This window comes from Melampsora larici-populina (assembly GCF_000204055.1).
Source record: "Melampsora larici-populina 98AG31 unplaced genomic scaffold MELLAscaffold_47, whole genome shotgun sequence".
Classification (NCBI taxonomy): domain Eukaryota; kingdom Fungi; phylum Basidiomycota; class Pucciniomycetes; order Pucciniales; family Melampsoraceae; genus Melampsora; species Melampsora laricis-populina.
In genome coordinates, this window is record NW_006768811.1 from 635,975 (window position 1) to 645,496 (window position 9,522).

Here is a 9,522-nt window from a genome sequence, read left to right on the forward strand (position 1 = left end):
GTCAAAGGATGGGCTTCTCACTCTCACACACCTTCAGACCAAGGGGATAGCTTCAAAGAATTTTGTGAGAGAAAATTATATTGCATTTCAATGCTGTTAAAGGATACAACAATGGAGACTTGGTATTGAAGTTGAGAGGTATAAAATTAGTGACAATGATATCATGAACGCAAAGCAGTGGTCTCATTCAAGACAGGATGAAGCATGACAAGACACTACATGGTTGAATCATCGAATGAATTAGAAGCCATCATAAAACACTGATAGACGGTTGAGAGCAACTTACAAAGGCAATGAGCGAGTTGGATGTCTTTGGGTTGAATGGTTACACATCTGGTGTGAATGACAGCCAAGTTGATGTCCTCAAAGAGGCTAAAGTTTCAAAATCGAATCGATATCAGCACAGTGACAAATGAGAGAGAAAGGTGAACAAATGAGATAAGATAAGCTTCAGACAACTCTCAAAGAGCACCAATGGCAGAATATAGGAATCAAAGATCTGTCTTGAATTCTTGAGCAATCTCACAAACAAGACATTGAGATCAAATCGGTCATATGAGGATAAGCTTAGGCTGCAAAGACGATAAGGAAAAAATGCTTACGGAAGTTGGCGAATAAAAGACTCGACTTTATCACCGGTAGATTGATGTGTGTTTGCTAAAGGGGGACAGCATTGTAGTCGGTGGTAGTCAGATAAATCTTAGAGTCGAGTGGATGGAGAGAAATAGAGTGAGATGATGAGAGGGGAGAGGAACAGGGCGAGCAATGGGTGGTGATTAAGGCATGGACCCGGCCTCAGGACACCCGGAACGGTCCTGGTCCGGGCCCGGGCTCGAGCTTTGACGGCCCATTAAAAATGCTCTCGGGCCCCAGAGTAGTGTGCTCACGGGCCAGCCAAAAGGGCACAACCAAGGGATTATGGGGATGGAAAGTGGTCTTGAGATGCTCAGAAGGATGGGGGGAGTACTGATTATGGCAGAAAAGGGAGTTTTGAAGGCTATCATGGCCGATATGATCCTCCAAAATCAGGATTTTGCCCGATGCTGAGCCACACAGGCGATTTTTTTGTATTGCCGGGCCGGGCCGGGCTAGCCCAAGCAAAATAGGGGCCCGAAATGGCCCATTTTTTGAAGGCCGAGTCAGGCCGCGTCCAAGCCTTAGTGGTGATGATGAGATTTGATTGAAGTACACATCGGTTGGGACTTTGTGAGATGGGGAAAGTGAAGTGGACTTGTGAATTTTGAAGCTTCCTCCCTCCGATTTCTTCCGCTGGTTGTGTCTTTTTTTCTAGAAGTTTCCTTCAAGTGGCACACGGACCTCCCAAACATCATCATTTGGAAATGTCCTCAAAAGGATTAGAGAAGGGGGACTGTTGAGGATGCAAATTTCACGGACAACCTGCTGCACACCAGGCAGCACCTGCGAGATATCCGGATCTCAGGTATTGTGACTCGTGAGGACATCTAGGCTTCACTCTGAAGACAGCCTCAACGGGAATGTCCACGTCCGGCTGAGAGCTGGGGCTCTTATCAATTGACCAAGATCATAGAGTCCTCACAACATCCTGAGAGTGCGCAACAGATGTCAGCGCTCCAGGACGCCCAACGGACACCCCGATTGAGGACGCGGAGTCAAGCATCAGGTTTTGGACGGCTCGGACATCCTTCTGATCAAATGTGTCTTTGTGGTGTAGGGCAAACCGGTAGACTTAAGAAAGCAATTCAAATATTATTATGAACTGCTTCTTGCGCACAAAGAAAACCCCTTCCCAGATAATCCATAGCTGAATTGAGTGGAAGGGGGGGAAAACACTCAAAAAATTGTAGACATGACACGAATACCTTGAATAGCTGTATAAGCTTATAAACATTACCCACCACATTACCTGCAACAAATCGAATAAAAACTGTGATGTTGCGTACGTACGCAACCATCTCCTGGAATAAATGAGCCAATACAAGTCATAGTGAGAAATGGACTCGTGTGGCGGCGGCGAGACGTTGAGCCGCTCTGACCCAGCGAGTACATATTTCTCTCTCCTTGACCGGCTTTGAATGGGCAATTTTTCACTCGATTTTCACTCTCACAAGTTAAATCATCCTACTCAACGTGCTTCTTCGCCTTTTGCTGTACTCATCATGCTCCGTATCTTCCTCAAGATTGCCTTCCTCCTCTACTCCTTTGAGAGTCATGGCCTGAATGCCAAGAAGCCCCTCTATACAGTCACCTGTAACGGAGGGTTTTCATCTTACACGGGCGGTCATTACAATAGAGGTATGTATGTGTTTCAATTTTCGTCCCAATTCTTACGACTCCAGAACAAGTGACGATCACTGCTAATGCGAAGTTGATTTATACTTCCTCACATCAAAAGCATGCAGGCTTATACACGATGGAGAAAGACATTACAACTGCAGAATCGAAAATTGCTGGGATGATATTAAAAGTATCTTACAACCCGATCCTGATAACACTTGATATATCACATTATAAATCTGACTATAATCGGGCATCTTTTTATATTATTCATGTTAGAAAATCAATGGGTTCCTTTCAATCGCTGCCAACTCGCCAACTCTCCAAACAAGCAGCTATCGAATCAACAATGCTCGTCATATAATTATAGGGGAAGTGACTCCGATGGAAAGAGCAAGGGTTATGGTCAGTTTCCATAGCCTCGAATCATACAACCCTGATAAGATGCCTGATTTCTCTTCCTCATTTGAATCGGTGAACTTTAGATTGTACCACCGCCGGAGGTGTGCAATATGTTTGCCCAGACTATGCTCCTGATACTGTGAATTCCTTGAGTCAGTGGTATTTTTTCCTCAATCAAGATTGAATTTACTGAAGACTATCTCTACTTTCAGCGTGCGAGCATTGCCGTGCCGGAAACTGGTAGATTCTTGAGACAAACAAAACTTTTGGGAATCTCTCAGTAACTTAAAAGTAGCGCAAAAGCAAACCCTTCACGACTCACGCGATTGATGTGGTGTCTTACCTGAATGCTGGAGGGTTGACTCCACTCAAACTACTCGCTTTGCACACCTTTCTGTGTCTGTTGTTGACAGCTCATTCGTGTTGTTTGTGACCCGAATTCAAAGAGCTGTTAGTATCAGGTTCTGATGCTGGTTTTAAGTTTTAAGTCCTTTGGGCCGCCAGAACCGACTAATGTGCGTGTAGACCACATTCTGCAGGTGCTCAGCTCTCTCAGCATCTGAGGATCAGGTGTAAAAACCAAGTGTATCGAGACCCAAATTCAATCAGATCAACTTTCAGACTTTCTCGCCGGCAACGGGAACTGAAGTCGATAGCAGTTCCATCCTGTTACACTTCATGTAAGAGCGTCACCTACATCATGGATGTGTTTTGCCCGCCTACAGGCGGTCCTGCCAGGCTAACGGGAGGCGGCCTGCCCTCTTTGCAACAACTGGCAGCCTACCGTTAAAGTATTTTAATAAAACCCAATTCTGCCGTATCATCATCTTTACATTAATGACAATTCTATAAGATCACTCAAACATTGACTGACTGATTACAAAGTTTTAAAAATCAACAATGCTTTTCAACGTTCTTTTCTCATTCACCGTCTCTATTTTTTCCCCTTCAAAAGGCAACAGATCGATATAATAACAAGTAAGCTGTAGAATCTTCACCTCCTCCGTCCAATGTGGTGATCTTATCACGTTTAACAACCGATACCTTATCATCATCAAATTTACTATTCGAAAATTCAACCATATTAACTTCGATTGGTTGGCTGTAATGGTAGCATGACGAATGAAAATTTTACTTACTACCACTCTTGTTGATCGGGGTCTTCAAACTCCTCAGGTGAGGCCTGGCTCGATGAAGCTTGGTTTAGGTTCGGATTCGCTTTAGCACTATCACATCTGACCCAAGCCAAATAGTGTCCTGATAGAAATATATATATATATCATCCATTAACATCATGTCCGATAAGAAAAATATTTGAAAACAAAAAAACAAACCTCCATCGGCGGAAATTCCTTTATGAGTCACGATTCCACAGAGTTCATATTGACCTGTCACATTTGATCCAACGTCTTTGATCAAATCAGGATCAACCAAGCTGTGCAAAAGCGCGCGCTCTGTCTCTCTAAGTGTTCCCTCATCTTCGTCCACATCCATTTCAGATGATTGCGCAGCTTTACTTGAAGCACTAGCCTCGCCAGTCGCTGGCGCAGTAGTCGATTCAAGACTAGCCGACTGTGTCTCTTTAGCAGCTTCTTCCTTTGCAATCTTCCTCTTCTTCTTAGTCTTGATACGCTCTCTTCGATCTTTTTCCACATCCTTGATTTTACTAGCTACCGGTCCAACCTTGGCTTTTAAATCGTCGGTTAATAAATCCGTGAGATCCAAGTTGAAGGGAAACTTCACTTTTCGCATGATCTTCGTCTTTTTCGCAATATCTCTTCTCCAAAAGAATCGTACCATATGAACAGTCAAGTAGCTAAATAAAATCATTCACCACAAATTATCAGATTGGCAGAAAAACAACAAATCGACCGAAATTAAAGGACGTACGATGGTAAGCGAGAGATTTTGGAGCTTTGCATATACTGCGCTGATCGACCTAAACTAGGACTGTCTTTTTGTAAAGGTTGTTGAAGTCCATCTTGGATTCCGGTGATCAAGTAGTTGGTAGAGATACTAATGTTACATTTCAGCTCGAGCCATTTCTCCTTTTGGATAGTCGGAGGTTCATCAGGTGCTTCAATGCATTTGGTCCTTGAATACCAAAAAGCCTCATTAGTACACTCATCTTTCAGTTCATCAAATGATATGGATGATGACTTACTCAGTTGTCATCTCACCGGCCATGAACCGATCAACAAACTTGCCATCAATCCCATCGCTAGTATCCAAAGTACTTCGAACAGCACCGATGATTTGACCCCAACACTCTTCAGCATCCTGTTGAGCAAAATGGCCCTGAGTTTGTTGAGCAAATTGTGGTGCAAAGGATCTCAAGGTTCTAATGAGATCAAAGGGTGAATAACTATCGGTGGTTTTACATAGATCCTTGTACGTATCACGTAACGAAGAGGTCAATGCAGAATCCTTTCGTAAAGCATCAGATGATGATCCCTTGAATCTATGCGAAATCATGATCAGTCCTTGATAATAAGCAAAAGATAAAGCTTGAACATGACAAACTCGTTCAAATTAGCCTGAAGCTCAGGGATAGCTCTCAACACCTGCACAGTGGAGTTGAGGTAACAAGTATTACCCATATTCTCCAGTCCAGCTGGGAAAGTGATCTATAAGAAGAAGAGCTTAGTAAGTATGAGATAACCACGCCTATTGATCCAAAACAAATCAAAACGTACCACTTCAGCTAACTGAGTGTCGGTCATATCTTCCATGAACACAATAGGTTGAGAAGGCGCCTTAGGCAATTCGCCCGCAGTACCAATGACCATAAATTGATGACCCTAACAGAAATTGAAATATGATCAAATACCCAGCACATTTTCCAATGTAATCAAAAACTAATCAAGACTTACGGGCTTGACACCCAACTTCGACCAATCTGAGTCATCTTTTAGTTGTCCGCCCTTGACCAAGATTTTCTGCTTTGAAGGTTCTATGAAAGATGAAAAGGATAAATAGTTCAGATAGAATAAATATGGAGTTAAAGATGATCGGCAATCTCACCTACTCCGGTAAGCCGATAAACCGATTGTTTGAACGCTGAAGGTGGTTGATTGATATCCAAGTCAAGGTCATATTTCTTACCAGCATCTTAAACGAAAAAAAACAGATCAAGATTAGTTCAAATTCATGTTCCAATAAGTTAATGAATTGCTTTCTTTTGATTCTTACGTTTGATTGATACTGAAAATGCCATGATGGTGGAAGTGTTGAATGATAGAAAGCTTCTTTTTCAATTTCCTCAAAATGATGGTGGTGACGTACTAAACCTCGATCTCTTTATAAACATATCTCCCGCGCGAGCTTGTCACGATATTCTAATAGCCGGACATCCGGCCCCGTATCAATCTTTTACGGCGGTACCGGCAAATCGATCAACAGAAATCCCTACTTCGCAAGCTATGACCTCTCGAAGATGTCTCTGTCAAATTGGAACTAATCCGTGCCTCTAGACAAAATCCACACAAGGCTTGTTCCAATTTGAGCTTCCAATGACCATGTAAACACAAATACCAGTAAAATTGACAAAACGAACAATTGCGGGATACAAACAGGTCTCAAAGTGTCCAGGTAAATAAGCCAAGGCCACCAAACAAAGGTGTTGAGAGAAAACTTTGGCACTTTTTCATCTGGATTTGAGTAGATTAACCACCATAGAATAAGCCTAGATATATCATCAGATAATTGGGTCGGAAGATTTATTAAGGGTGTGTTCACTTGAAGAATTTCTGACCAGAAATCACAACCCGTACATTCTTTAATGCAGAAATGAATCACGCACCACCAAATAGACACTTTAAATTTTGCAGAATGCAATTTCTCACCAGAAATTAAGTGAATGCACCCTCAATGTCCTCAGTGTCATTGTCAACAAGTTGAACAATCACCAGTTCAATCCAGATAAGCTATAGCCAGCTGCATATATTTCTTTAGGATTGTAAGACTCGAGCTCTTGTCCAATCCAGATTTTCAGAATTATGAATCCTTTCAAGATTTTTTTGAGCCATTGAATTTAGCACAAACAATGTCAGAAGCCTAGCTCTTGGTTTTACAAAATTCGGTGCATCAAATCTATACCGTTTTTCTTCACAGATAGGTTAAACATAAAATACAAGTGATTAAGTCAATGTTGGTGATTTACCTGATGTGATCAATCATGACTCTTGATAAATCAAATCATAATGACCTGGTCTATGAACGAAATCAGAGCCATAATTAGTAAACCCAAGGGATTTGAATCTGTCAAAAATGTAAGATACCTACCGATATAGTAAGGCAACATCAGTCCATGAATCTTTTACTTCAACACCTTGAGTTTCAAACCGATGAAAATCAACTGGAAGAAGTTTCAAATCATTTGAACTCGTATCATTCACATGACCAAAATGACTGGCTGAGAGATCTAGATAAGCAATTGATAAATCTACTTTTAAACATCTTGTAAGAGCTGTGATCGAAAGATGATCTGCATCTTTATCTACAGCTTCAACATCTGTGAACAGAAAAAGATCACCATGTGAAAATGATAAGTGTACAGAAAAGATGGTTTATGTTCGATTTGAAAAAATGAGAGAAGACTGACAAAATTGACAGAATTCAATCAGACTTGGTGCACCTATGAAAACCAAAATACAATCAATCAGCTCAATTCGAAAAAAAATCATTCATTCGATTGGCCATCATCCATACGAACTCACCAGCTGGAAACCTTTCATAATCTTCTTCAAAACTAAGTAGAAATGGTGCAAAATCATCCTCATGAGCTTTAAGATAAGCAGAAGTTAAAAGTCTCAAGAAGATGATAATATTAGCACAGGTTTCTTGATCATTAAATGCGGTTAAAAGTTGTTCGATTTTGTTGATTTTTCCTTCTGAGATTGATGTTAAAATGCTTTGAAATGGTTCCCAAAAATCTTCATAAATAATCTTCTAAACTCGAATGAAATTGAATCATCAATTACTCTTAACCACTTCTCCACAAGATCAAAAAGTTGCAGTGTAGAGAGATGTATGAGCTAATGACTTACTTCATAACCAGCTTGATCTAGCAATGGAAGTAAACCTTCAAATCTTGATACCATATCTTTAGCACGATTCTGATTAACTTCACTTCCAACCGAATCACTTTCACTCCTCAAAACCGCACCCAAAACCGAATCACCTTCAGAAACCAAAAGTCTTTCACACAATCCATAACCAAAAGCTCTATAAAAACAATTCCCATCACCTCTTAATCTACGAAAAGATGTCCATCTTTCATTTTTCAACCAACGTATCTTTTTAACATAATTCATGATAGAAGAATCGTTGGGTGTGGATTGTTCATATTCGTTCTGTAAGATCTCGAGTGATTCGAGCTTTGAAACTAATGGTTTTGATTTTGATTCTTGATCTTTGATCTATATACAAAAAAAAGTGATCGGTTAGGTTTTTGGATATCTTGTTTCTTGGGGTCATCGTTAGATGAGTTAAACTTAGATGGACTAACTCCTTGTGTCAATTCCAAGATTTGTCGATCGGTCAAATCCGAAAGCTTTGTATTCACATCCACGGTAGTCTCTTCTGCTGCCATGTTTCGTTAAACCGGTTTGATGAGCTATGAGTTGAACTTTTAGGCCAAGCGGTGTGATTTGAGCTGATCGAGAGTCAATACACAAAAACTCAACTTCCTTCTCGGTATTTTGCTTGCAAGAGATTACGTCATCGCCTTACTTTTTCGATTCCGAGAATTTAAATATGAAACTTGAGCCATAAAAGCCATCGAACTTCAGCTGAGTCAAGGATGAGCCCTCCTTGTAAGCTGAAGAGCCTCTAGTCCTACCAAACCATGATACTTAAATCACAATGTTAAAGATCATTTGTCTACGATCATAAATGTAGTTCATCAACCGACATCTTCTATTTCTGAGCCCAAGTGATCCTTCTATGATGTACTTTCGAATACGAAAATGAAACCACTCCAAACATACAATCTCCGATAAGAAATTAAGATCAAATATCAAGGAGTTCAAAATATGCTATGTACAACAAGACTTTATGTAGAGAAGCTTTTGGACGATCAAGTTACTTGGCTGGAGAATAGATTGATGAGGATTTCTTTGGTTATCAAATAATAAAATATACCTATAAAGTAGAATCATAAGGATAATAAGATAAACCTAATGCAAATGGTATGTTGTAAGTCTTATTGGTTTTGTTATCAATTTCGTTGGATTTTGAAAAGTTTTTAAGGACTTCTCTTCGTAAATGATGTTATCTGTCAGACATCTTCATTAAAACCCAAAAAAGGATCATATCATCTGTTTTTACGATTCCAAGCCACCCATTTCGGAGTTCAAGAACTTCACACGATAACAACAAAAGTTGATGTTGTACTAGTCGCGCTCAGTGACAGTAGGCTAAACTTGGTTGCGTGGGCTCATGATTGATCAACACATCCGATAAGACTTGTTGGTTCAAGTTATCATACTAATGCCTGAACAACTCAACAAATTATGACGGTGTAAGTATGACACTTAAAGCTTCATCCAGAGCTTTTGATGGGGCCGACGGGCGCCGTGAGGGCAATGCGTGATTGCATCCTCGAGTTCCGTGTGCTGGGGTTTCCTAGATAAGATGATAAAGCCAAGGGGTTTCTGACTATTCCTGGCATTAGGCAGAGAATTTATCGTGATGATGTTGATGGGCAATACACCCCATTTTGATCGTGGATGTGTTTTGAAATATAAACACAATGATAATTGATCATACAAAAAATGTGAAAGACAAGTATGCACACATCCAACAGGCTGACACTATGATTTTGAGTTTGTTGGCATAATTGCATATCATTCAACCTATTTG

At 40.5% G+C, this 9,522-nt stretch overlaps 4 protein-coding genes across 4 annotated transcripts; 1 reads left to right on the forward strand and 3 right to left on the reverse strand.

The window, feature by feature from the left end:
- Positions 1-215: 215 nt before the first annotated feature.
- On the reverse strand, positions 216-374 carry MELLADRAFT_39014 (uncharacterized protein; the record flags this gene model as incomplete). Its single annotated transcript, XM_007415006.1, has 1 exon — positions 216-374. A coding segment is annotated over one exon (159 nt), but the record flags the coding sequence as incomplete, so codon positions are not given.
- A 1,764-nt stretch (positions 375-2,138) lies between these two features.
- Positions 2,139-2,902, forward strand: MELLADRAFT_123421 (uncharacterized protein; the record flags this gene model as incomplete). Its single annotated transcript, XM_007414968.1, has 5 exons — positions 2,139-2,274; positions 2,375-2,446; positions 2,536-2,661; positions 2,742-2,810; positions 2,871-2,902. 5 exons carry the CDS (start codon positions 2,139-2,141, stop codon positions 2,900-2,902), a joined length of 435 nt encoding a protein of 144 aa, XP_007415030.1.
- A 554-nt stretch (positions 2,903-3,456) lies between these two features.
- MELLADRAFT_50022 (ubiquitin C-terminal hydrolase) lies at positions 3,457-5,949 on the reverse strand (the record flags this gene model as incomplete). The annotated part of the gene is made up of 10 exons (XM_007415005.1): positions 3,457-3,721; positions 3,798-3,915; positions 3,993-4,474; positions 4,549-4,752; positions 4,823-5,119; positions 5,182-5,285; positions 5,355-5,459; positions 5,532-5,611; positions 5,683-5,769; positions 5,851-5,949. The coding sequence occupies 10 exons, from the start codon at positions 5,873-5,875 to the stop codon at positions 3,607-3,609; spliced, it is 1,617 nt and encodes a 538-aa protein (XP_007415067.1).
- A 989-nt stretch (positions 5,950-6,938) lies between these two features.
- MELLADRAFT_110799 (uncharacterized protein) lies at positions 6,939-8,251 on the reverse strand (the record flags this gene model as incomplete). Its single annotated transcript, XM_007415004.1, has 5 exons — positions 6,939-7,171; positions 7,262-7,294; positions 7,377-7,608; positions 7,707-8,078; positions 8,168-8,251. The coding sequence occupies 5 exons, from the start codon at positions 8,249-8,251 to the stop codon at positions 6,939-6,941; spliced, it is 954 nt and encodes a 317-aa protein (XP_007415066.1).
- Between the last annotated feature and the right edge of the window lie 1,271 nt (positions 8,252-9,522).